The sequence below is a fragment of the Asterias rubens genome, chromosome 16 (genome assembly GCF_902459465.1).
Source record: "Asterias rubens chromosome 16, eAstRub1.3, whole genome shotgun sequence".
NCBI classification, from domain to species: domain Eukaryota; kingdom Metazoa; phylum Echinodermata; class Asteroidea; order Forcipulatida; family Asteriidae; genus Asterias; species Asterias rubens.
The window spans coordinates 7351882-7379551 of record NC_047077.1 but is presented as its reverse complement, the minus strand read 5'-3'; the positions used below and the strand labels follow the sequence as shown (position 1 = coordinate 7379551).

At 37.1% G+C, this 27670-nt stretch overlaps 2 protein-coding genes across 3 annotated transcripts in view; one reads left to right on the top strand and one right to left on the bottom strand.

The window, feature by feature from the left end:
• LOC117300691 (E3 ubiquitin-protein ligase UBR5-like) overlaps nt 1-13122 on the top strand; it is an 82110-nt gene extending 68988 nt beyond the window's left edge. The window contains exons 45-49 of the mRNA XM_033784426.1: nt 1226-1310; nt 1998-2267; nt 8746-8890; nt 10370-10470; nt 11113-13122. Coding sequence (XP_033640317.1) covers nt 1226-1310; nt 1998-2267; nt 8746-8890; nt 10370-10470; nt 11113-11325 — 814 coding nt within the window. The 3' untranslated portion in view covers nt 11326-13122. The remainder of the gene's footprint in view (nt 1-1225; nt 1311-1997; nt 2268-8745; nt 8891-10369; nt 10471-11112) is intronic.
• Nucleotides 13123-15859: 2737 nt separating this feature from the next.
• Nucleotides 15860-25942, bottom strand: LOC117300975 (protein REDUCED WALL ACETYLATION 2-like). Of its 2 annotated transcripts, none has more exons than XM_033784847.1 (4): nt 25355-25942; nt 19246-20046; nt 18986-19113; nt 15860-17708 (listed from the first exon to the last, which is right to left on the bottom strand). In XM_033784847.1, the coding sequence occupies exons 2-4, from the start codon at nt 20019-20021 to the stop codon at nt 16753-16755; spliced, it is 1860 nt and encodes a 619-aa protein (XP_033640738.1). In that variant the 5' UTR covers nt 20022-20046; nt 25355-25942; the 3' UTR covers nt 15860-16752. The 2 variants fall into 2 exon arrangements, with proteins under 2 accessions (XP_033640738.1, XP_033640739.1); XM_033784848.1 differs by lacking the exon at nt 25355-25942 and adding an exon at nt 23164-23294.
• Between the last annotated feature and the right edge of the window lie 1728 nt (nt 25943-27670).

The window sequence follows — 27670 nt, the reverse complement described above, 5'->3', positions numbered from 1 at the left end:
AGTGAGTGAGTGAGTGAGTGAGTGAGTGAGTGAGTGAGTGAGTGAGTGAGTGAGTGAGTGAGTGAGTGAGTGAGTGAGTGAGTGAGTGAGTGAGTGAGTGAGTGAGTGAGTGAGTGAGTGAGTGAGTGAGTGAGTGAGTGAGTGAGTGAGTGAGTGAGTGAGTGAGTGTGTGTAACTTTATGATGGTATGAATTTGATGAAACTAAGATCATTGTATTGATTATTGTGTAAACATCAATGAATTAATATGTTTTCTAACACTCGGTAACACATTGTAGTGGAATATGTGACTTTTTAACTTTCAGAATGTTTCGGTGATACTTGTTATCTCAAATTTTAAATGTTACTGCATCAGGGATATGTGTTTGCCAGTAAACTGATGTGTGTTAAACACTGTTTACTATCCCCTGTGTGATGCTAACAATCCACAGGCATAGTATACTGATGTGTGTTAAACACTGTTTACTATCCCCTGTGTGACGCTAACAATCCACAGGCATAGTATACTGATGTGTGTTAAACACTGTTTACTATCCCCTGTGTGACGCTAACAATCCACAGGCATAGTATACTGATGTGTGTTAAACACTGTTTACTATTCCCTGTGTGATGCTAACAATCCACAGGCATAGTATACTGATGTGTGTTAAACACTGTTTACTATCCCCTGTGTGACGCTAACAATCCACAGGCATAGTATACTGATGTGTGTTAAACACTGTTTACTATCCCCTGTGTGACGCTAACAATCCACAGGCATAGTATACTGATGTGTGTTAAACACTGTTTACTATCCCCTGTGTGACGCTAACAATCCACAGGCATAGTATACTGATGTGTGTTAAACACTGTTTACTATCCCCTGTGTGATGCTAACAATCCACAGGCATATTATTCAGGTTATTCTTGATCTCCAATGCAAATTTAATGTCTAGTAGAATTTCTTCAGTGCATTTACATGATGTTCATAATAAATATAGTCATTTTTAATACGCAAAATCAATCTTAATATATGTTCAAGGCACAGCAGAGACAATGTTAACAAAACAATACATTCACCAAACATGTTTAAACTTTAATTGATTTTGTGCAGAGCCAACTAGTGCTTTACTATTCTTATCATTTCCAACTCGACCAATGTAGGAATGGCATACTCTAAGCGAAGTAAGAGGACACACAGTTCATTAATCAAACCTTTCTTTTACTCCTTGATCTCTTACTACAGAATATTAGGACTGTGCCTCCTGCAGAATGAACTTTGCCCTTTGACCCTAAGTCGACACGTTGTCAAGGTTCTACTTGGAAGAAAGGTACAGTGTTTTCAAACACTGCTTGTTTATTTCTATCTGGGTTGCTGAATTCTAATACATTCTCTGAAAAGTTGGATCATGTTTTTTGTACTAAAATATATCTGATAACAAATGTTGGTTTTTCCAGTTTCTGTGCGTGTTTGGTGGTAGTCATGCCAACAGTCCATGTGTTGTTGAGGCACTGTGGCATATTCACTTGTCATTCTGTGGCATTGGTCAAAAGGCACAGCAAACAAGGAACAGATTTCTTTTAAGTCATTACATTTGGAGATGAAATGGTAATGTTTGTTTACTTGCAGGTTGGTTGGCATGACCTTCTTATGAAGTACATTTTGCCACTTAACTTAAATTGCTTCTCTCCACTCAGGGGTAAATTGGTACCTGTGAGGGCAGAGACGGTTCTTGTAATTAATAATAATAATAATAATAGCAACAGGTATTTAGAAACGCTCCCCATAGAAAACTATATCACAGCGCTAACAAAAACTAAAAATGCACAACAAACAACAAGCTACATATATACAATGTTTGAAAAGAATTGATTTAGTAGCTTAGTAGCGCATATTTGTTGCACAGGCTTTATACTCCCCAGGGGTAAACACTGTTGAAATTGCTTTGAGACGCCCTGAGTGAGAAAAGCGCCATATAAAACTGGTTATTAATATTATTCTGTCTGTTTACTTGCAGGTTGGTTGGCATGATCTTGCCTTCTTAGATCCATCTTTATATGAGAGTCTTCGTCATCTTCTTCTAGACGCTCAAAGAGACGGCGCTGAAGGACTCTTTAACTCTCTAGACTTGTACTTTAGTATTGAACTAAGCAAGGAAGAGGGAGGTGGTCAAGTAGAACTGATTCCACATGGCATGGATATACGTGTTACTGCTACTAATGTCTATGATTATGTACGACGCTATGCAGAGCATAGGATGACTATGGTAGCACAGAAGCCTCATATGGTAGGTCAAACATTATACTTGTGAAGACTTATTTGATTTGATTTTCCATTTATTTGTGTTAAGTTGGCTACATGAAGATAACTTTGTTATGGATGAGTTTTTAAAATGTATTTCTAAATTTGTTCAAGTGTTATCATTCTAGTAGTTCTGTACACATCTTTGTTGCATTGACCTCCTCTATAAGTTATTGTATGTGTATATTGCAATATGGAAATAAATGTTGATTTTAATTGAATTTAATTGAATTGATTGGTTAGCATTGACTCCAACCCATACTTTGTTGCCAACACTCTGTGAGTTGTTGGCAAGGATTGCAAAATGTTGAGAGGACTAATTCTAACAACTGATATCAATGTTTGACCACAGTTGAGCCGCACAAATAAAGGACTTGTTGAGTGGAATACAATCTAAACTCTTGCATTTTATTTGTTGTAGTCCATGAAGCAATGTCTTTACGATGTCTTACCCAAAGGTGCCCTAGTGGAATACAAACTAAACTCTTTTGCATTTTATTTGTTGTAGTCCATGAAGCAAGGTCTGTGCGATGTCTTACCCAAAGGTGCCCTAGTGGAATACAAACTAAACTCTTGCATTTTATTTGTTGTAGTCCATGAAGCAATGTCTTTACGATGTCTTACCCAAAGGTGCCCTAGTGGAATACAAACTAAACTCTTTTGCATTTTATTTGTTGTAGTCCATGAAGCAATGTCTGTGCGATGTCTTACCCAAAGGTGCCCTAGTGGAATACAAACTAAACTCTTGCATTTTATTTGTTGTAGTCCATGAAGCAATGTCTGTGCGATGTCTTACCCAAAGGTGCCCTAGTGGAATACAAACTAAACTCTTTTGCATTTTATTTGTTGTAGTCCATGAAGCAATGTCTTTACGATGTCTTACCCAAAGGTGCCCTAGTGGAATACAAACTAAACTCTTTTGCATTTTATTTGTTGTAGTCCATGAAGCAAGGTCTGTGCGATGTCTTACCCAAAGGTGCCCTAGTGGAATACAAACTAAACTCTTTTGCATTTTATTTGTTGTAGTCCATGAAGCAAGGTCTGTGCGATGTCTTACCCAAAGGTGCCCTAGTGGAATACAATCTAAACTCTTTTGCATTTTATTTGTTGTAGTCCATGAAGCAAGGTCTGTACGATGTCTTACCCAAAGGTGCCCTAGTGGAATACAAACTAAACTCTTTTGCATTTTATTTGTTGTAGTCCATGAAGCAATGTCTTTACGATGTCTTACCCAAAGGTGCCCTAGTGGAATACAATCTAAACTCTTTTGCATTTTATTTGTTGTAGTCCATGAAGCAATGTCTTTACGATGTCTTACCCAAAGGTGCCCTAGTGGAATACAAACTAAACTCTCTTGCATTTTATTTGTTGTAGTCCATGAAGCAATGTCTTTACGATGTCTTACCCAAAGGTGCCCTAGTGGAATACAAACTAAACTCTCTTGCATTTTATTTGTTGTAGTCCATGAAGCAATGTCTGTGCGATGTTTTACCCATAAGTGCCCTAGTGGAATACAAACTAAACTCTTTTGCATTTTATTTGTTGTAGTCCATGAAGCAATGTCTGTGCGATGTCTTACCCAAAGGTGCCCTAGTGGAATACAAACTAAACTCTTTTGCATTTTATTTGTTGTAGTCCATGAAGCAATGTCTGTGCGATGTCTTACCCAAAGGTGCCCTAGTGGAATACAAACTAAACTCTTTTGCATTTTATTTGTTGTAGTCCATGAAGCAATGTCTGTGCGATGTCTTACCCAAAGGTGCCCTAGTGGAATACAAACTAAACTCTTGCATTTTATTTGTTGTAGTCCATGAAGCAATGTCTGTGCGATGTCTTACCCAAAGGTGCCCTAGTGGAATACAAACTAAACTCTCTTGCATTTTATTTGTTGTAGTCCATGAAGCAATGTCTTTACGATGTCTTACCCAAAGGTGCCCTAGTGGAATACAAACTAAACTCTTTTGCATTTTATTTGTTGTAGTCCATGAAGCAATGTCTGTGCGATGTCTTACCCAAAGGTGCCCTAGTGGAATACAAACTAAACTCTTGCATTTTATTTGTTGTAGTCCATGAAGCAATGTCTTTACGATGTCTTACCCAAAGGTGCCCTAGTGGAATACAAACTAAACTCTTTTGCATTTTATTTGTTGAAGTCCATGAAGCAATGTCTGTGCGATGTCTTACCCAAAGGTGCCCTAGTGGAATACAAACTAAACTCTTGCATTTTATTTGTTGTAGTCCATGAAGCAATGTCTGTGCGATGTCTTACCCAAAGGTGCCCTAGTGGAATACAATCTAAACTCTTTTGCATTTTATTTGTTGTAGTCCATGAAGCAATGTCTGTGCGATGTCTTACCCAAAGGTGCCCTAGTGGAATACAAACTAAACTCTTTTGCATTTTATTTGTTGTAGTCCATGAAGCAATGTCTTTACGATGTCTTACCCAAAGGTGCCCTAGTGGAATACAAACTAAACTCTTGCATTTTATTTGTTGTAGTCCATGAAGCAATGTCTGTGCGATGTCTTACCCAAAGGTGCCCTAGTGGAATACAAACTAAACTCTTTTGCATTTTATTTGTTGTAGTCCATGAAGCAATGTCTTTACGATGTCTTACCCAAAGGTGCCCTAGTGGAATACAAACTAAACTCTCTTGCATTTTATTTGTTGTAGTCCATGAAGCAATGTCTTTACGATGTCTTACCCAAAGGTGCCCTAGTGGAATACAAACTAAACTCTCTTGCATTTTATTTGTTGTAGTCCATGAAGCAATGTCTGTGCGATGTTTACCCATAAGTGCCCTAGTGGAATACAAAATAAACTCTTTTGCATTTTATTTGTTGTAGTCCATGAAGCAATGTCTGTGCGATGTCTTACCCAAAGGTGCCCTAGTGGAATACAAACTAAACTCTTTTGCATTTTATTTGTTGTAGTCCATGAAGCAATGTCTGTGCGATGTCTTACCCAAAGGTGCCCTAGTGGAATACAAACTAAACTCTTTTGCATTTTATTTGTTGTAGTCCATGAAGCAATGTCTGTGCGATGTCTTACCCAAAGGTGCCCTAGTGGAATACAAACTAAACTCTTGCATTTTATTTGTTGTAGTCCATGAAGCAATGTCTGTGCGATGTCTTACCCAAAGGTGCCCTAGTGGAATACAAACTAAACTCTCTTGCATTTTATTTGTTGTAGTCCATGAAGCAATGTCTTTACGATGTCTTACCCAAAGGTGCCCTAGTGGAATACAAACTAAACTCTTTTGCATTTTATTTGTTGTAGTCCATGAAGCAATGTCTGTGCGATGTCTTACCCAAAGGTGCCCTAGTGGAATACAAACTAAACTCTTGCATTTTATTTGTTGTAGTCCATGAAGCAATGTCTTTACGATGTCTTACCCAAAGGTGCCCTAGTGGAATACAAACTAAACTCTTTTGCATTTTATTTGTTGAAGTCCATGAAGCAATGTCTGTGCGATGTCTTACCCAAAGGTGCCCTAGTGGAATACAAACTAAACTCTTGCATTTTATTTGTTGTAGTCCATGAAGCAATGTCTGTGCGATGTCTTACCCAAAGGTGCCCTAGTGGAATACAATCTAAACTCTTTTGCATTTTATTTGTTGTAGTCCATGAAGCAATGTCTGTGCGATGTCTTACCCAAAGGTGCCCTAGTGGAATACAAACTAAACTCTTTTGCATTTTATTTGTTGTAGTCCATGAAGCAATGTCTTTACGATGTCTTACCCAAAGGTGCCCTAGTGGAATACAAACTAAACTCTTGCATTTTATTTGTTGTAGTCCATGAAGCAATGTCTGTGCGATGTCTTACCCAAAGGTGCCCTAGTGGAATACAAACTAAACTCTTTTGCATTTTATTTGTTGTAGTCCATGAAGCAATGTCTGTGCGATGTCTTACCCAAAGGTGCCCTAGTGGAATACAAACTAAACTCTTGCATTTTATTTGTTGTAGTCCATGAAGCAATGTCTTTACGATGTCTTACCCAAAGGTGCCCTAGTGGAATACAAACTAAACTCTCTTGCATTTTATTTGTTGTAGTCCATGAAGCAATGTCTTTACGATGTCTTACCCAAAGGTGCCCTAGTGGAATACAAACTAAACTCTTGCATTTTATTTGTTGTAGTCCATGAAGCAATGTCTGTGCGATGTCTTACCCAAAGGTGCCCTAGTGGAATACAAACTAAACTCTTTTGCATTTTATTTGTTGTAGTCCATGAAGCAATGTCTGTGCGATGTCTTACCCAAAGGTGCCCTAGTGGAATACAAACTAAACTCTTGCATTTTATTTGTTGTAGTCCATGAAGCAATGTCTTTACGATGTCTTACCCAAAGGTGCCCTAGTGGAATACAAACTAAACTCTCTTGCATTTTATTTGTTGTAGTCCATGAAGCAAGGTCTGTACGATGTCTTACCCAAAGGTGCCCTAGTGGAATACAAACTAAACTCTCTTGCATTTTATTTGTTGTAGTCCATGAAGCAATGTCTTTACGATGTCTTACCCAAAGGTGCCCTAGTGGAATACAAACTAAACTCTCTTGCATTTTATTTGTTGTAGTCCATGAAGCAATGTCTTTACGATGTCTTACCCAAAGGTGCCCTAGTGGAATACAAACTAAACTCTTGCATTTTATTTGTTGTAGTCCATGAAGCAATGTCTTTACGATGTCTTACCCAAAGGTGCCCTAGTGGAATACAAACTAAACTCTTTTGCATTTTATTTGTTGTAGTCCATGAAGCAATGTCTGTACGATGTCTTACCCAAAGGTGCCCTAGTGGAATACAAACTAAACTCTTGCATTTTATTTGTTGTAGTCCATGAAGCAATGTCTGTGCGATGTCTTACCCAAAGGTGCCCTAGTGGAATACAAACTAAACTCTTTTGCATTTTATTTGTTGTAGTCCATGAAGCAATGTCTGTGCGATGTCTTACCCAAAGGTGCCCTAGTGGAATACAAACTAAACTCTTGCATTTTATTTGTTGTAGTCCATGAAGCAATGTCTTTACGATGTCTTACCCAAAGGTGCCCTAGTGGAATACAAACTAAACTCTTGCATTTTATTTGTTGTAGTCCTTGAAGCAATGTCTGTGCGATGTCTTACCCAAAGGTGCCCTAGTGGAATACAAACTAAACTCTTTTGCATTTTATTTGTTGTAGTCCATGAAGCAATGTCTTTACGATGTCTTACCCAAAGGTGCCCTAGTGGAATACAAACTAAACTCTCTTGCATTTTATTTGTTGTAGTCCATGAAGCAAGGTCTGTACGATGTCTTACCCAAAGGTGCCCTAGTGGAATACAAACTAAACTCTCTTGCATTTTATTTGTTGTAGTCCATGAAGCAATGTCTTTACGATGTCTTACCCAAAGGTGCCCTAGTGGAATACAAACTAAACTCTCTTGCATTTTATTTGTTGTAGTCCATGAAGCAATGTCTGTACGATGTCTTACCCAAAGGTGCCCTAGTGGAATACAAACTAAACTCTTGCATTTTATTTGTTGTAGTCCATGAAGCAAGGTCTGTACGATGTCTTACCCAAAGGTGCCCTAGTGGAATACAAACTAAACTCTTTTGCATTTTATTTGTTGTAGTCCATGAAGCAATGTCTGTGCGATGTCTTACCCAAAGGTGCCCTAGTGGAATACAAACTAAACTCTTGCATTTTATTTGTTGTAGTCCATGAAGCAATGTCTGTGCGATGTCTTACCCAAAGGTGCCCTAGTGGAATACAATCTAAACTCTTTTGCATTTTATTTGTTGTAGTCCATGAAGCAATGTCTGTGCGATGTCTTACCCAAAGGTGCCCTAGTGGAATACAAACTAAACTCTTTTGCATTTTATTTGTTGTAGTCCATGAAGCAATGTCTTTACGATGTCTTACCCAAAGGTGCCCTAGTGGAATACAAACTAAACTCTTGCATTTTATTTGTTGTAGTCCATGAAGCAATGTCTGTGCGATGTCTTACCCAAAGGTGCCCTAGTGGAATACAAACTAAACTCTTTTGCATTTTATTTGTTGTAGTCCATGAAGCAATGTCTGTGCGATGTCTTACCCAAAGGTGCCCTAGTGGAATACAAACTAAACTCTTGCATTTTATTTGTTGTAGTCCATGAAGCAATGTCTTTACGATGTTTTACCCATAAGTGCCCTAGTGGAATACAAACTAAACTCTTGCATTTTATTTGTTGTAGTCCATGAAGCAAGGTCTGTGCGATGTTTTACCCAAAGGTGCCCTAGTGGAATACAAACTAAACTCTTTTGCATTTTATTTGTTGTAGTCCATGAAGCAATGTCTTTACGATGTCTTACCCAAAGGTGCCCTAGTGGAATACAAACTAAACTCTCTTGCATTTTATTTGTTGTAGTCCATGAAGCAATGTCTTTACGATGTCTTACCCAAAGGTGCCCTAGTGGAATACAAACTAAACTCTTGCATTTTATTTGTTGTAGTCCATGAAGCAAGGTCTGTACGATGTCTTACCCAAAGGTGCCCTAGAAGGATTGACAGCTGAAGATTTCCGTTTATTGGTCAATGGTTGTGGTCAAGTCAATGTACAGACTTTAATTAGTTACACAACATTCAATGATGAAACAGGTGAGTTAATTAATACTGGTTGCTGCTCTCAAATTAAACCAGTCAAATAATTATCTGCACTACTTTGTATTGTACATTATGATAGCACTTTTGTGTCTCATCTGCTCTCCACCAACACTCAAGCACTCTTGGCTTAATGTCCTCACTTAATGATCCTGCCAAGTACTCAACGTAAAGGAAAACATTATGAGGGGCAAATGTCTTTCTTTTTAATCCTACTTTGTATTGTACATTATGATAGCACTTTTGTGTCTCATCTGCTCTCCACCTACAATCAAGCACTCTTGGCTTAATGTCCTCACTTAATGATCCTGCCAAGTACTCAACGTAAAGGAAAACATTATGAGGAGCAAATGTCTTTCTTTTTAATCCTACTTTTTATTGTACATTATGATAGCACTTTTGTGTCTCATCTTCTCTCCACCAACACTCAAGCACTCTTGGCTTAATGTCCTCACTTAATGATCCTGCCAAGTACTCAACGTAAAGGAAAACATTATGAGGGGCAAATGTCTTTCTTTTTAATCCTACTTTTTATTGTGCTCTTGACTTATTAAAGTTTCTCATCTGCCTGTGTCATGTCCTTTCATTACATGGTAGTTTGAATTTGTCTTCAGCAATCTTAATCTATTTATCTTAAATTGTTTTAAAAAGTATTTCTCAGTTTGTTCCAATTTTTAACCTCTGTAAAGCACCTCAGGACCCTGTTTTAGGTTAATGCTGCTTTATTATAAAAACATTGTATTAGTAATATTATCATCAGTTCCAAATAACTCAATAGTTTCAGCTTTGATTATGTATTTTTTTAATTTATTTGCTTCCTCGTGTTCCTCCTTTTTCATACAATCGACTTGCTTACATTTCTTTAGTGGTTAAAGTAGAGCATCAAGACCCTGTCACATTAGATCAATCCCAGTCTTACTGTTCATATTTCATTGTTCATACATGTATGTTGCCTGAAGATCTATCATTTAAAAAAAATGATATTCTGTAAATATTTCCCTCAACGTTTCTGTGACTTTGTTTTAGACACACTAAGTGGAATGGCGCTCTTTTTTGTTTTTACACTGATGGTCTCCCAGTGTTTTTTTTTTTTTTCAATATATTTTTGACGTGCTATTGTCTTTTATAACTTGTACTTTTATCATTGTAAATTGTTTGCTGTAAATGTTGGGTTTGTGTCGATGCTTTTGACTACTTTTATCATTGTAAAATGTTTAGTGACTAGTTTGATGTTTGGTGCTCATTGACTGGTTTAATGAAGGGCGCTGTATAAATCCTGTATATTATTATTTTTATTATGAATTGGTTGTTAATCTTGCTGGTTGACTGGTTTAATGAAGGGCGCTGTATAAATCCTGTATATTATTATTTTTATTATGAATTGGTTGTTAATCTTGCTGGTTGACTGGTTTAATGAAGGGCGCTGTATAAATCCTGTATATTATTATTTTTATTATGAATTGGTTGTTATTTTAGGAGAAACCCATGCAGGAGAAGGAGGAGAGAAGTTGGCTCGTTTCAAGCTTTGGTTCTGGGCTATTGTGGAGAAGATGAGCAACCAACAGAGACAGGATCTGGTGAGTCTAGTAATGGATACTTAAAGGCAGTGGACACTATTGGTAATTACTCAAAATAATTATTAGCATAAAACCTTCCTTGGTGAAGAGTAATGGGTAGAGGTTGATGGTATAAAACATTGTGAGAAACAGCTCCCTGTGAAGTGCACTAGTTTTCGAGAAAGAAGTAATTTTCCACGAATTTGATTTCGAGACCTCAGATTTAGAACTTGAGGTCTCGAAATCAACCATCTAACTGCACACAACTTCGTGTGACAAGGGTGTTTTCTTCTTGTATTATTAATTCGCAACTTTGATGACCGATTGAGCTCAAATTTTCACAGGTTAGTTATTTTATGCATATGTTGAGATACACCAAGTGAGAAGACTGGTGTTTGACAATTACCAATAGTGTCCACTGCCTTTAACCATTTAGTGAATCTTGTTATATTTATGAATTTTGATGCTTCATAAATTGTGTATGAAGATACTCAAACCAACCTTAATTTTGCAATTTGATGGTAAAACAGAATGGATTCTTTAACTTAATTTGAACTGGGAATTATTGTTCATCTTAGTCGAAGCTAGATTTGTTTGCTTGCTGAATCTGTGATGTCCCACATCGTGGTTGAATAACTTGCTTGACTTGTTCTACCCCTTTAGGTTTACTTCTGGACATCCAGTCCTAATCTTCCAGCCAGTGAAGAAGGATTCCAACCAATGCCTACCATCACAGTTCGCCCGCCAGATGATAATCATCTTCCCACTGCAAACACCTGCATTTCTCGCCTTTACATCCCTCTGTACAGCTCCAAAGTCATTCTCAAGAAAAAACTACTCATGGCAATTAAGACCAAAGCATTTGGTTTTGTTTAATTATTCAAGCTTCACTAGTTGTAGTTTTTCTTTTTGTAGGAGGTGAGTTTAAGCAAGTCAACATATAACCTTGTAGAAATAAAACTCTAATCATGGTGTAGCCATTCCTGGTAAACCATCTAAGCACAGGGAAATAATGTAGAAATAAAACTGTAATCATGGTCTAGCCATTCCTGGTAAACCATCTAAGCACAGGGAAATAATGTAATGTGCCGTTCTATCCTACTAAGGAAAGACTTGTCATAAACAGCAAATTCAAACCATCAATTTTGGTACATTCCGGACACACTTCACTTTTAAGTTTTTTGTACTGTTGCATTGTATTTTCTTTGTATTTTCACTCACCTTGTACAATTCTGTGTTAGATTCATGTAGTTAAGTAGTATGAAAAAAGCAAGTTGGATCTGAGATTTTTGTGGCCAGTTTAAATGACAGTTGATATTTCTGATTTGATATCACAATGAGAGATTGATGAACAACTAAGTGATGCTACTCTAGGTTTGCTCACTTCTTAATGAACTTGTGTTCATACTACAATAAGACTAAGTTTTGACTTACTATAGATTTGAGTATTTGGGAATGGGGGGGGGGGTTCCTTAAGGACCTGTTGTGCCCACCTGTCCTTATTCATTTTCAAGCATCTTTTATTGATTGTTGTCCTGGTACTATTATTATAATGTTTGGCATGAATTACAATAGAGGTGTTCTCAGTTGAACCTACACATGTGCCTCACAATGGAGCCGTTAATATGCAATAATAAATGTTGCAGCAAAAGATGCTTAATGTTTGTATAGGCAAAGGTTTGTGGTGATTTAGTCGGGAAGTGCGTATAAGACTCTAGGTTCAAAGCCTATCTCAGTTGGTGTGATTTGTGTTGTCTTGGAGAATAATGCATCTTCAACCCATTATAGATACTACTATCATAAAAAGGCCTTGTAGTCATCTACGCCATATAAAAGTAACCCCTTCATAATCTTTACATTATACATGTTTTATTAAATGATAAAATAATTCTGATAATAATTCAAGCAAAAGAAAGTAAACCAAATTTAAATCAATCCATATTCCTCATTATAAAACACCTCTTGCTTGTTCTGTATTCTGGTTGGCTGAAACACTGTCATGTGGGATGAACTTATAAAGTTTAGTGATCGTGTGCGCATGTTTTGCAGGAAGTAGTGCCTGAGCGGGCATTAGTCTTTTAATTTTTTACTGTTTACAGCGCCCTCTCTTGACGTGAACCATAAACAGCAACTAATAACTGAATATGGGGAATTTTAATGCGTTCCATTCTTTTCCACGATTATTTTCTTCTTTCACATTTTAAGACCGATGTGTGTTATAAAACACATATGGACTGGCATAATTCGGTTACTTGTGCATGTCTATTCCCCCTCGGGCCTGTGAGTGACCAGAAGAGCGACCTATTTCCCTCGGCCGAACCCGTCAATAATGTGTATACTAAATGAACTAAATTTACCATTAAAGCAACAGACTAGAGTACTAGTTTTTGTGGAATTGAAAGTAACCAAGTTATTTCTTTTAGTTCAATCATTTGAAAATAAAATGAGGCAAGAATCTTTTTATTTCTGTTTGTAAGTGTAAGGAATAATTAAGAGTATTGGTGCATTGACTTTGAAGCACTATGAGAGTATTTTATTTTTTGCTGAAGCAAATGACTTGGTATTTTAGACGTGTGCACACGGTGAAACCACTCGAGTTTGTACATGATGGATACATGCTATTTTGTTTTCTGTAATATTTAAAGATAAGAAAATAAACCCAAAGTCCACATTTGTGTATTGGTCCTTGTGTTTGATTTATTAAAATACCATAAATCATGTAAATTGTACTTGAAACGAACATTCCGAACAAACGGTAACCTTACAGTGTCCCATAAGCAAAGTCCCCCTGTATAAAAAAAGGGCAACTCAAATTTAAGTAGTTTCAAACTATGCAAGCATTTGTTACAGCACACCATGTAACCTTCAAATTACTTTTGAGAAAGTTCAAATTGGGGCAAAAACAGTTTTGGAAGTAGGCTTTTAGTTAGTTTTTGAAAGCCTTTGTCAGCCAGGACTTGTATTTGCAATAAAATTTAAAATAGTGAATTTTCAGTTCAAAATGCATGGCTTTATGTATTAAATATCAAGCCTCGCAGGGGTTAAACACACAATAGTTTTTTTGTTTAAGTGAACAGCCCATTTGGCATCACTCTGATTATATAACATCCACAACAAAGGTATATAATACTCGGCAGTTAGTTTGAAGTGGAAGGAAAGTTAAGCTGCTTTCCGTCAGGCGGTGACCAACATTGGTCACTGTCAAAGACCAGTGTCCAAACTTTGTGTGACCCAACACATGTATGTAATAACAAACCTGAGTTGCAAACAATTTGTGTAAAAACCCTGTGACTGTTCTCAAACATTGTATTTCAGACTTGCAAGATCCAACCTCATTGTTTTACTCATTTCTAAAAAACTAAAGCATCTCAAGTAAAACTATTTCAAGTGAAGTTTTCAACTAAGAGCAACTTGAACACCCTGTTAGCTGGTTATATGTAAACCTTATCACACTGTAAGTTAAGTGTAATCATGTAAACATTTTTTCACATTTATACACTTCCTTTACCATTAAATTCAGTTATTCCATTTAAATTGCACTAGAACTAGAAACAATACCCTAACATAATATACAAACATTACAATAACAATGTGTTTCCTTTACCCTTTCAAACAACGTAGACTGTTTTCACTGTGCTCAACAGGTGTATCTTGCACTACAATTCGAAGTTGCTAAAATTGATTTGCCTCCATTGAATATATGTTTAAGTCAAAACTTAACGTTAAAATGGTTCGCAAGGAACATTGGTATTATCTCCTCCTATTTGGTACTCTACCAAATGAAATCCATCTACATGTAAACACAAAGTGGTTTTCTCATTTTACAAAAAGCTTTTCATCTGGTGACTGCTCTATATTCCCGACATCCCTATGTTCCGACACCGACACCCCATGTTCCGACACCCCTATGTTCCGACACCATTATATATATTCCAACGACCCAAACACCCCTATGTTCCAACACCCCTATGTTCCGACAACATGCACCAATATTTTGTGTTAGCCATTTTATAAGAAACTACACCTGACTGCAATTTAGTCCATAAACGTACCGGTAACCTATGTAGTCCCCCAGAGGAGTTTAATTTGTATGAAAAGAGTTTTTCCGCTATGAAAAAATAGCATCTTTGATTTATTTAGAAGAGGACTGAGTAATGGAGGGGGTGGTATGACTTAATTCGTTATTAATATTATTTTATTATTATTATTTATTTATTTTTTAATTTTTTTTTTTAAATATTTGGGGGAGGGGGCGCAAATGTAAGAAGTTACACATCGGCGCAATAAATTGAAGGCACATGAAACGTTATCAACATGGACACGTATCTAACAATAGCAAAGTACCAAGTATTTCATTGACAGCTAATACGGGGAGCTATAGGCCTAACTCATGTTTATAACCACAACAAGCAACAAAATCATGTGTGATTCGATTATCTTAATTTGATTCCATCACTTTTAAAATCAGTACAAATTCAACTTATGATATTCAAACCTATTCCGGGCCAAAATTCGCCGGGAAACCTGTAATACAAGATGTGTTTTTGTTATTGATCAACAGAGTAATAATGTGCGAACATAGGGGTGTCGGAACATAGGGGTTTCGGAACATAGGGGTGTCGGAACAAAGGGGTGTCGGAATATAGGTTCAGTTGTCGGAACATAGGGGTGTTGGAGTATAGGGGTGTCGGAACATAGGGGGAGTTGTCCGAACATAGGGTGTCGGAATATAGGGGTGTCAGAATATAGGTGTGTAACCTTTCATACATACATGTATACTGTATACATCATAAGTTCAATGCTAATCCTAGTGCAGCATACAGTAATTGTTTCAACTCGTCATATACACGCACAATGCATTGTACAAATATCTTAACATTTTGTTACATTTTAGGTCCTCAAAAAAATAATAATAATCTAAAGCAAATTTCCATATACTAAGTCCTCAAGGTCATAAGAAACAAATATTTACCCATATTATAATAATTAATTACCTTTCAACCTCAGAGTCACACACTCATAATGGTAATTAATTTCACACTAAGTTTAACATGCACCAATTATATATGTAAGGCAACTGAATTCCAGTTCAGACACTGGACACTATTGGTAATTGTCAAAGACCAGTCTTCTCACTTGGTGTATCTCAACATATGCACAAAATAACAAACCCGTGAAATTTTGAGCTCAAATTGTCGTCGAAGTTGCAAGATAATAAAATAAAAGAAAAAACACCCTTGTCACAAAAAGTTGTGTGCTTTCAGATGCTTGATTTCGAGACGTCAATATCTAATTCTGAAGTCTCGTAATCAAATTTGTTGAAAATTACCTTTCTCAAAAACTACGTCACTTCATCAGAGGGAGCCGTTTCTCACAGTATTTTATACTATCAACAGCTACCCAGTACTTGTTACCAATTAAGGTTTTATTCTTATAATTATGTTGAGTAATTACCAATAATGTCCACTGCCTTTAAGGTGATCCTATCTGTTTGTTCCCTGCCCCTTGGTTATACAGCAGTTTAAGGTTGAAAGACATATTGGCACCTGTGAACAAAGAAATTGACATCCCATAAGGGAAGTATGTTAAACCTGGGTGTGATCCATGCCCCTAAAGCTTTACTTGACACCCCTGAACAAAGAGATATGCCATAAAGGGTAAACACCAGCAATCTGATGGACACCACAGGTTCAAATCTCGTCAAGTTCTCTTAGTTCACCAACAAATATACAAAAAATGATTAAATATTTAATCACTTTTCTTTCTTTTGAGGGTAAAACATGCCTCTTGCTTTAAATAAATACTTACATGTATGCTATTAATGCTCTTGAATTTTACTTTAAAAACAAATTGTTAAGAAAATAGATGCATTCTAGTCTATGGTCGAACTCTCTCTGAATTCAATCAACATTACATTTCATGTTCTCACCTGTGAGTATGACATGTAGGAGGCAAAACCCATTTAAAAATCAAAGAAGGGGCTTTTGTGTACTTTAATCAAAGTTCTACATTCGTTCAGAAGAAAACCATAAAACAGATAATGAAATAATAAATAAACCTAAAAGAATATGCAAGTTGTCTCAGAACCTTCTCCTTCATCCAAGAACTTAAGAAGCTTACTGTGACACTGTCAAAATAAATAGTTATAAAAATAATATAAAAATAATCTACATTAATCTACATAAAGTGTCTTTACTTAACTATGTAAATTTACATCCAACTGTATTCTATGAAATATTGCTTTTAAGAAATGATCCAAAACATTCAGAAAATGACTTCACTCACTGTAACATTAAATCATTCCTAAATTAATCTGACTTCCCGACACAACAATGCAAAACACAAATGAAGACCAACAACAACAATTCCCATGATACCATTTAACACCACCTTTTTCATGTTATCCCTGGGTAATATAAAGGCACTGAAATCCATAGTGAGATGAAACAATCGATGAGAAATGAAAAGGTAGATGATAGAGGCCAGTGCAAAGTTCATAAGTGGGTAACCCGGTATGAATACAATCAGCTTATGTGCATTATACTGCATGTAAATATGGAGCTGTGCTATGTAAGTCTCCAGAGTAATCTTACCAAGAAAAGCAAATAAACCAAGATAACGAGTCCTTAAAGATGGGACAATGTTCCTGAAGAATATATAGATTAGTATAGGTATCCAGGAGGTGTATGGATGGTACTTGTTGTAGTCATACTTCACACGAAGCATAACGCCATCATACCATATTCCTAAGATAACCAAAAGCAGACCAGATAGAAAGAACTTGATAAGTACAGTAGTCATGTAGTCTCGATGATTAAGATGGCGTTTATCAAGGTAGTTGATAAATCGCTCAAAGTGTGGATAGTTATAAGCACAAACCATACCAACAAAAGTAGCATAATGATCCAATCCAGCACGGAATAACCATTCATGCATTGAACCTTCGTAAGACATGATAAACCAGAAGGGTTTAAAGATTACATCTCGAAGGGGTGTGTCAAATACAGCAGCATTAATAACAAAGTAACATACAAACTTAAATGCCATTTTCAATCTGTCTTCATTCCAAGATGGGAAAATACCCATAAATGCATACACAGAAAGGAACCAATAGGTGTGCATGGCACAGATGTAATACAACATGTAACTATTATCTGTAACAAGCAGGGTCATGACAACAAGAAAGTTTAAGCGAAATAACATCTTCAGGATACGCCACAAGGAAAAGTCTTTCCGCACCCAGAAGAAAGAGAAGTTACCTGTAAAGGAAACATAAATAGGATAATTCAATTAATACAAATAAATAAATGCCTTGGACGGATTCAAGTCTCTGACTATTCAAAACCCGGTCACGTGGGGGAGTGTTAACGGTTGGTATAAAGACCAGCTTTGAAAAATAGCGAATAAGTGGCCCCTAAATCAGCTAACATTGTGTAAACCTTGCGCGTTGTATTGTATCGCATGCTTATTTATATCCATGTTAGTTTCATTGCAACTTCGCGCACTTGCACGTAGGCGTGCTGAAAATGTATAAATTTTGAGTGCGCGTGTGTAACAGGTGTGCGCGTATAAACTCATTTGTCCATATATGGTCTTGTTTACAGCGACATGCTACATGGACGCTGAGCTCATGCGCACGTTTTAATGCACAAAGAACAGCTCTCGTCCAATCATTTGCCTCCTTTGACCCCAGTGAAGGCGCTGAACAGACCATTATTTAAAAGAGTCACTGGTCTCAAAGATCAGTAATGTGATTAACACACGAAAGAGATGGGAACCATCAAAAGCTCAAATATGGCCCCTGAACATGTCTGGAAGTACCGCCGAGAAAAAAGTCACAAAATTTGGACAATATTGTAGCCGTTTAATTCGCTAAAATAGGTATTTATTAATGGGAATAACAGTGTTCGGACCCGGTCTTCACTGCGTGGTAATGACCTTGGTTTTTGGCTTGCGCTGTTAACGAACCTCGCCTCCAGCTCGGGCCGTTAAGAGCGCCAGCCACCAACTCGGTCATTACCACGTAGTGAAGACCGGGTCCTCGCACTGTTATTCCCTAATTGATTCATGTACATTGGTGGATTGAAACAACAAGGCAAATAGGTAAACTTTGGGTTTGAACACACACTAATTTACTGAAATGGGACTTGAACCATCGACCTATTGTACGGGAGGTTGTTGGTTCAAGTGCTGCTCCAGTCAAGTTTTCTTTGTTCCAACCCAAACTAGCTAAGACTTACCCAGTCTCTTTCCCTTGATACATGTACATTGGTGGATTGAAACAACAAGGCAAATAGGTAAACTTTGGGTTTGAACACACACTAATTTACTGAAATGGGACTTGAACCATCGACCTATTGTACGGGAGGTTGTTGGTTCAAGTGCTGCTCCAGTCAAGTTTTCTTTGTTCCAACCCAAACTAGCTAAGACTTATCCAGTCTCTTTCCCTTGTGGTTTATTTAACTTGAAAATATATAAAGTAAGATTTTTGAAGAGGAAACTGGTAATCAAAGTAAAGATCACTAGTTTATCTTACCAAAACCTGTCATCCAAACATAGCAAGCAATGAAGATCCTAATGTAGTTGTAAGTCTCTTTAGCCATGAAGTAGTGGTACCAGACAAACATTACCTGCATCCAACCTTTCCATTCTTCAGTCTGGTCCCTGAAAAAAAAACCATCAGAAAAGATATAAATGAAGGCACCAGTTTGGCAAGCACATGAATGAAAATCTTATCAGTGAACTTTGCATGGCAAGTAAAATAAACCTTACAAACCTTACAGAGACAAAACATACCTGTTTAAAATCTTGTCCTCCGTTGTCTGCACAGTAAATAACCCAGCAACAGCAAACAGCAGCAGAACTAAAAACATAAACAAGTCACGTGAATACTCCCTTGTACCCTCAGCAAACTTATGCTTGTAATCACACACATAAAATAGCATCATGATCAGACCAAACATAGCACAGTACCACAGAAACTGGTCAAACGTTGGTGGTGGTGGCACTTTGGAGAACGTTGGAGCTTTGGGTGCTTCATCTTGTTTTAGTTTGATACTTGAGGTTATCGGGTTACCAGAGCTGAGCGAATCTTGAATGAGTTGTGTCGTAGCTTTAGTACCTCCAGTCGGGTTTATAATCTTGGTGTCATTGCTTTCAAACCCAAACTTGTCATCTTGCTGTGTGCTGTCTGGTTCTATATTATGGATAGTTATTTCAGTAGTTGCCATTCCATTAATGACCACACCATCTCGAGTCATGACTGACCCGGCATCTTTCCTATGTGGTTGACTATTTCTAGACTGAATCCTTTTATCATCTTCAAGTTGCTCATGTTCAGAGTCAATAGCTGAGGATTCTAAGTCTGACTCGTCTAATAAATTGGCTTGTTTGATCCTCTGTCGATATAGAGATCTGAAGATTAATAATAGAATAGCAGAGATCCATAGCAGTAGCAATGTGGCTTGGGGTATAGTTGGAGCATTATGTGATGCCTGAGCAAGGGCAGTTATATTCTGGGCAGTGCTTCGTCTTACAACATTTCCAATGTGCCAGTGATGTAAGGCTTCCATGGCGACTCAATACTCCATGTACCACCTAATGTCAAGAAAAAAACAAAGGAAAAAAAAAGCAATGTTCTAGTTAATATTTCTGTTCATTCAGGCTTGTCCGTAATATCGTTATCCTTTTTAGTTTACTTTAGAACTATCATTCAGTGTTAGGGTTAAAAACCAAAACAAAAACAGTAGTTTTTATCTGTGATGCAAATTTAACGTCTAATAAATCATTGTGGTACCTGCTGCTTAAATATAGGATTGGAAGTGCCTCTAACTACCAGGCTGCTCTTGAATTGCAGAGGTTGTGGGTTCGAAACACACCATATGCATGTGATTTTATTTACAGAAGTCGGGAAAGTACTGAGTATACAGTGCTAACAAACATAGGTGTAGGGTAAAAAAACAATATATAAGTGAACTATCCATAGGTAGTAAATAAACATCCTTTCTTCTACAAGTACATGTATTGGTTATTTTGAGGAAGAAACAAAATCATTCTAAATCTTAGACATTCTGGAGATGGGGCAATGGGTATAAACCTGAACTGATCCAACAATAATGTTAAATTGCAAACAGAACTTTGTTTAATCAAATCATTTGATTTTGTCCTTTAAATTTAAATTTTAGGACATAATTTTGGTTTGAAATATTGATCAGTTCTTCAGCTGCGCCAGGCATCTAGAATTCTCTACCACTTAATCTTAGATCTTGTCTTTGTACCACAACATTAAAATCTCTTCTCAAATCAAAATTTTGATTTCATCAATATTTATATAAAATGGTAATACTGATTGCCCTTTGTTTAAAAAATAGGTCTCATCATTATATTTTATGCCAGGTAAATGACAATTACAGGGCCTTCGTAAACAGTAAATATAAATTTCACGTCATGTTTTAGTACTTTTACTTGAGTTTGCCTTGGTGTATTTGTGGAGGTACATAACATGTAGTGCATCGACAGTTGTTATAAGAACAGCACCAAATACAAAACATTGTAACATAGGCCTATAGTCTAGGTCTAAATGTTTTCTTTCGTTATAAAATTGTTGAAGTAAAAAATAAATAAATAAATACAACGAGGGAAAGAGAAATAGGGGGCTAACCCATCACGTTTCGTATTCTTTATATATGTTTATAAGAGATTTAATTGTTTGCACATGATCGCTGCATGCACTAGTGATCATTATGTAACAGCTGCATAAACCGTGGTTGCAGAATGGCGTTCAATCGCATACGTGTCATTCATTGCAACACATGGGCCGACCATTTACACTACATTCATGTTTATACCGATGATTTGTATGAGTCTGAATTGGCAATCTTGTCATTGTCAATACTATTTCACTGATGATTTGTTTGAGTCTGAACATTGAATTGGTCCTCAGGTCTGGAATTACACGGAAGCCACAGACGCCATGGTCTTTGTTGCCCTGGTCTTGGCCTTGGTGCCCCTTCAAAAGTTTTCCATAGACACTTTAGATTAAATCAAAGTGCAAACTTTATGTAAAGAGCATTGGGCGTTCTGTGACATTAAAACAAATGAAGTCTTTTTTAAGACCGTCCGACTCAAGATTGAAATCGGTGAAAAGCAATCCAACATTTGTTAAGGCCGAATGACAATGTAGAGGAGGTGTTTCTGTTTCCTTCTGTAAGTTTTTTTTTTCAAAGCATAATTTTTAAATAATGTTTTTAAAACACTTAAAATCATGGATGCAGTTTCAGAGGTTTTTTTCAGGAGGGCCTCAGAGTCGTTTTGTTTCAATTTTTTTAAAAGAAACTACTGATTTTTTCATTCGAGGGTCATTCTCTGTAAGAATTAGGCTTGCCTTGGTTCAGTTGTGGGTATTTTTCCCTGATCCCATTGGTAGAAAGAAAGAAAGAAAGAAAGAAGGGGTGCAAGAGGAAGAGGATTGTGCTAGCCAAAGAAAAATTAGGGAAGTCACCCTTGTATTCAGGAATTGTAATTTGTTTTCATATATGTCCGTCTTGGCAGTAGCAGTAACTATTGGTAGGCCCATATTGTATTTCATCTGGTGTAGGGCCTAACTTAGTTTACTTGTGTTCATGTCTGCCCAAACATTGTATTTTATAGTTGGTTTCACATCAACAGAGGAATCCTGTGTACTACCTACGCCATATCAGGCTAGGTCTCTGACTTATACATTGTGTCAGCTCTTAGTGAAAAAGTCTGAATATTTGTTCTGCACTGCGTCGGATACTCCTTTGCACTGTATATGGCGTTCAAGGTCCCTTTTGGACTGTTCAGCCTTTTTTTAGATATAAATATTGAAACTTGTAGTCATTCACATCTTTTTGATGAGATTGCAGTTTTTCGTTGACTTTTTGAGACCTCATAACATTTCATGATTACGCCTTATGTGCAGGTTTTGGTTCAGCTTGCAGAGGCTTGTTTGTGTAGATCATTATATTCTACTTTTAAATTATCTAGCTAACCATGCATTTAAAAACAAACACTTTCAAACGCTTTTCAAAACCCAACTCGACCGATCCAATTTGGAGTGAGAACTATATGTCTGTAATTTTTTTAGTGTATTAACAATAATAGTTTTTTATTTATTTATTTATTATTTATTTGGGTTTTAAAACACAAATCATGGTCAGTAGTACCACAAGATAATACTAAAATAAAAATGAAATGCTTGACAAAATCAAACATTTCAACAGTGCTACAAAGCCAATAACAAACAAAAACCTGGGCTGGCCAGATAAGAATAACCCACAAATAGTATGATAAAAAATTCATCTTGCAAAGTAAAACATCACTGAAAAGAAGAAACCTTACACATTACATTAAATTTTCAATATAGATAGATCTACATTGTTACACACAGTTTTTAAAATCTGGAGCACTGGAATAGATTTTAGATTAAAAACTATCAAAGAGCTGATAGGACTATCAACAAAATCCAGAATACAAATTTTATAGAATCCTGGCAATGCTGAAAAAGTGAATTTTCTATAATTCAACTGTTCTATAGAGTGGTGAAACTCTAACCCCTTTTCAAAGTATAGTCTCTGATATATTTGAAAAGTATCAGTTTTATAAGAGGGGAAGCATAAATTTAGTGGATTTAACAAAAGTGGGATTTTTGAGAGTATTAAGAAACCTGGTTTAATGTTTGGTCATAATCCTTACTTTTAGAAGGTATTGTATGTTTGTATGCAGTGTATTTTCCCTACTCCTAGAGCTTTGAGGTCCATTCCGCTATCGTCTCCATGCAGTCGAACGAACCTCATAGTTCTAGGGGCTGAATTATTCTCCCTAGAGGTCAATAAAAAAGGGATTGTTTATTAATCTTGGTTGTCAATTTGTTATATTGTTGTATTAGATGCACATATTTTAAAGGTGAAAATCAGTGCAAGCCAAATCAGTCCAAATGCTCTAATGACTATCATCATGACTATGCTCCAAGTCCAAACAAGCTTACTAAATGGGAAGGGGGCTGGTCATCTCTCCCCCTAGCCAGCTCGCCCCCAACAAAGTCGCCCCCTGCAATGATCCCCCCCCTCGACAATGTCGCTCCCTAGCAAAGTCGCCCCCAGACAAAGTCACCCTCAGCCAATGCCCCCACCCCCCTCGCAAAGTTACCTCCAAATAACATTATACGTTCGGTTGCGGTTTTGTAATGTTGTTTTTACCGTGAAATATTAATACAAGTTTTAGTCCTTTATGGTTTTGTTCATAATATTTGATTGATTTTTTTATTTGTTTTTGCAAATAATATTAAATCCATTTTTTTAAACGATTGGGATAATGCAATATTTTCATCTGGGGAACTTTAAGAAACCTAGTTGCGATAACGTAACGTGTTACGTTATGGCAACCTAAAGAAACCCTAAGAAACTTGAGCTTCACACTATAACAAAGGATGAAAAGGATAACTTTCCGTATGGCGCCATCACTTTTTCACTCATTTTTACAAAAAGGGTTCTCATTGAGGTAAATTAATTAGATAAGATACTATATTATTTCATATCAAATAAAAAAGTGGTAGAAGCACAAATTAATACACTGGGGGCAGCATTGCTAAAGGGGGGGGGGGACATTGTCAGGGGGCGACATGGCTAACTAAAAACTAGGGGGCCAGATGACCAGCATCCAATGAATGGGAATGATCTGTTGATCTTTATTTAGGGAATAACAGTGCGAGTACCCGGTCTTCACTACGTAGTAATGACCGGGTGGCTGGCGCTGTTAATGGACCGAGCCGGAGGCGAGGTCCGTTAAAAGCGCCAGCCACCAAAAAGGTCATTACCACGCAGTGAAAACCGGGTACGAACACTGTTATTCCCATCATTAATAAATACCTTTTTTAGCGAATTAAACGGCTACAATATTGTCCAAATTTTGTGACTTTTTTCTCGGCGGTACTTCCAGACATGTTCAGGGGCCATATTTGAGCTTTTGATGGTTCCCATCTCTTTCGTGCGTTAATCACATTACTAATCTTTGAGACCAGTGACTCTTTGAAATAAAGATCTGTTCAGCGCCTTCACTGGGGTCAAAGGAGGCAAATGATTGGACGATAGCTGTTCCTTGTGCATTAAAATGCGCACATGAGCTCGGCGTCACTTTATACGCGCGCACATATTACACACGCGCACTCAAAATTGATACATTTTCAGCGCGCGTACGCGTAAGTTGCAATGAAACTAACAGGGATATAAATAAGCGTGCGATACAGTGCAACGCGCAAGGTTTACACAATGTATGCTGATTAAGTGGCCACTTATTCGCTATTTTCCAAAGCTGGTCTTTGTACCACCTTTAACACTCCCACACGTGACCGGATTTTGACCCATCAGAGACTTGAAACCGTCCAAGGTATTTATTAATATTTTTTATAAAGTAAAAATATGAAATTAAATGCTCCACCCCATGAACCCCCATCCCTTCAAACCCTTGGAGCTACCTCGATCCTAGCCCACCTTGTTGAGCTGTTAATGGCTCTGCTTTTAACATCGGTCTCATCACTGTGTAAAGTAATAATGGTGACAGTGATGAAACCGATGTTAAAAGCGGAGCCATTAACAGCTCAACAAGGTGGGCTACCTCCATCCATAGAGCATAGAGCTTCTCTTCCTTGGGGACCTTGCTCTATACTCTACCATGGAGGTAGAAATAGATGCTCCACCGAGAAACTCTCAATCAAAATGTGAGATTATTTATTAAATTAATTTAGTCAGTTAGAGTGAAATGTTTAAATCCAGTTTAAATAATACTGTGTGTAGCCTAGGCATGACCTAGTTAGTAAAAATAGTATTAGTAGTACTACTAATATAGACTATATAGTATGCCGAGGCTAGTTGATATCTACTTTACTTACACAGTTACACAATCACCGCCAAGTTTTGCTGCTACGAACTACAACACTAATCTCTATCTCGACTAGTTGATCATCAGATTCAGAGCTACACTCAGTGCTAGCTACATGTGATCGGAAATTCTCACTATTGTGTATTACATGGAACTACGTGGACGACGGCAGCGCAATTATTGCTTATTTGATCGTGACATTGGATGGTCACACGTATACACCGGCCTGCGACCGGCCTCGTCTATCTGCCTTGCGTATTTCACGACCAGTAGAGGTACGTACGTGGCATGGTACAGACACACTGCTCGACCAAAACCATGAAAACCCGGAAATGTGAAATTGAACAAACAATTATGTTAAACCATCACTTATTGGCTGTATGGACCAATCTTCCATAAAATAACCCAATCAAAGTAGCTGTTCTTCAGCCTGACATGTTTTTTGCACAGATTGTTGTTGGTGCTTTATTTAATAAAGTTGCTTGAGTAGTGAGATCACAGAGCGAACATGGTGTTATATTTAGCTTAATTTATCATCTCGGAGAGTCTCTTCTTTTCTCGTCGACCGAAAAGACTGCAGGGACCACCACGCCCACCAATCGTGAAAAGCTATAGACCTTTCTTTTGTTGATGATAAACAAACCGCCTTGGTTGGCATGGTCTGCCGAATGTTAGTAAAACATAACAGATGTTTCCACAAAATTATCAAAAAAATGTGAAACATTGTTACCAAAAATAGCGATCTATTCTTGATTTGCACTTATGGCTTTCTATAGTTTTCCAATCTGGGTTGGCAAAAACTCGGGCTGTGACGTTGCAAAAGAAAGATCTATATGAATATTCATAAGGCAAAAGGCGGAAGTCAACAGAAGGGGGCGCAGTGCTAGCTAGCTCTGTACACGCGACGTCGTTGGGGTGTCGTGCACGTGGTGTACACAAACTTGCCCATAGCAACCGAACCAAACAGGAAAGTCGCGTACGTTGAAACGTGGAGAAAGCAGTGTGTTTCTGCTCCAAGAAAATCGAAGATTTTGTTGTTGTTTGGGTCTAAAGAAAGTACTGAACATGGCTACAGCTGTACAGAGTAAGTCAATACATTATTTATTTAGTCATACATACACCTACCTATGCATGCTATGTTTAGTGAACTTTCATTTTGAAATTGTAGACACATTAATTTGGAGTTCCCATATCCATCCGATCCGGTAAGTTAATGTTTAATTGTGTGTTTAATTGTAATTAAGAAATTTTTATTCGCTTACTACTTACATGTTATATGTATTACTCCTGTTTTGTTGTTTTTAAATGTGAATTGTTAGTTGTACAGTTGCTACTATTACTATAATTAGTCGACACAAACAAGACAAACCCATCTTTTGAGTGTTTTGTTTATGACTCTCTAGACTAGAGTCTAGCTATCCAAATGCTAGCGGCTAGACTCGGTCCTACTACTCGCCGACTTGCCGTCAACTCGCCGTCAATTCATTGTCGTGCCGTCAACTCATAAAATTTACATGAAAAATTTATAAATGGGGCACGGAAGTTTTAAGTCTGGGCTAAACTACATATTTCTCATGGTTTTCGGTAAAAATTCATTCACAAAAACGACTTTGTGTTGAAAAAAAAAAGTACCAATCATTGACATCTTGGGCCAAGACTAATCCATGTGAAAAAGCAAGACGGCGAGATAATTTTTTCACGAGAATCAAAATCAAGTTCGTGGAAAAATACTTCTTTCTCGAAAACTACATTACTTCAGAGGGAGCAGTTTCTCACAATGTTATACTATCAGCAGCTCCCCATGGTACTCGTCACCAAGTAGGGTTTTATGCGAATAGTTATTTTGAGTAATTACCAATAGTGTCCACTGTCTTGTAATGACAATCTCCTTTCTTTTTTTTAAAAGCCTGGAGATAATAACTGTGTGCAAATGTATAAAATGTTTGTTTGTTTAATTGTTTTATTTTACAGGCAGACAGTTTCATACAATGCCTCCTTCTGAGAGACTAGATATTCTATCCAGACCTAAACAGCTTCCTCCTGGATTCAGGGAAGATAGGTAAGAAGTCTAGCTAATAAAGTCATACTTTTGGATGTCTTTTTAAATATCTTTTGCACTTGTCAGTAGTGCAGTTGTTACCCTTATTTTCTCAAGATAAACCGCAAGGGCAAGTGCAAGAGCAACAGTCAGTTTCCCTTGTTTACCCTGTTCAGAAAAAATCATTAAAATGTATTCTGCATAATTTTGGTCCTAAAACATTGATTTGGAGCACATCGAACCTTAACTACAATTAAATACTTGGTATTTATAGGTATTTATAGGCCT

Coding starts and splice junctions, on each gene's coding strand:
- LOC117300975 (XM_033784847.1), bottom strand. CDS start 20,021: ATGGAAGCCTTACATCACTGGCACATTGGAAATGTTGTAAGACGAAGC. Junction 19,114..19,245: donor GAGGACAAGATTTTAAACAG/GTATGTTTTGTC, acceptor TTTTTTTTTCAG/GGACCAGACTGAAGAATGGA. Junction 17,709..18,985: donor TGTTTGGATGACAGGTTTTG/GTAAGATAAACT, acceptor TTTCCTTTACAG/GTAACTTCTCTTTCTTCTGG.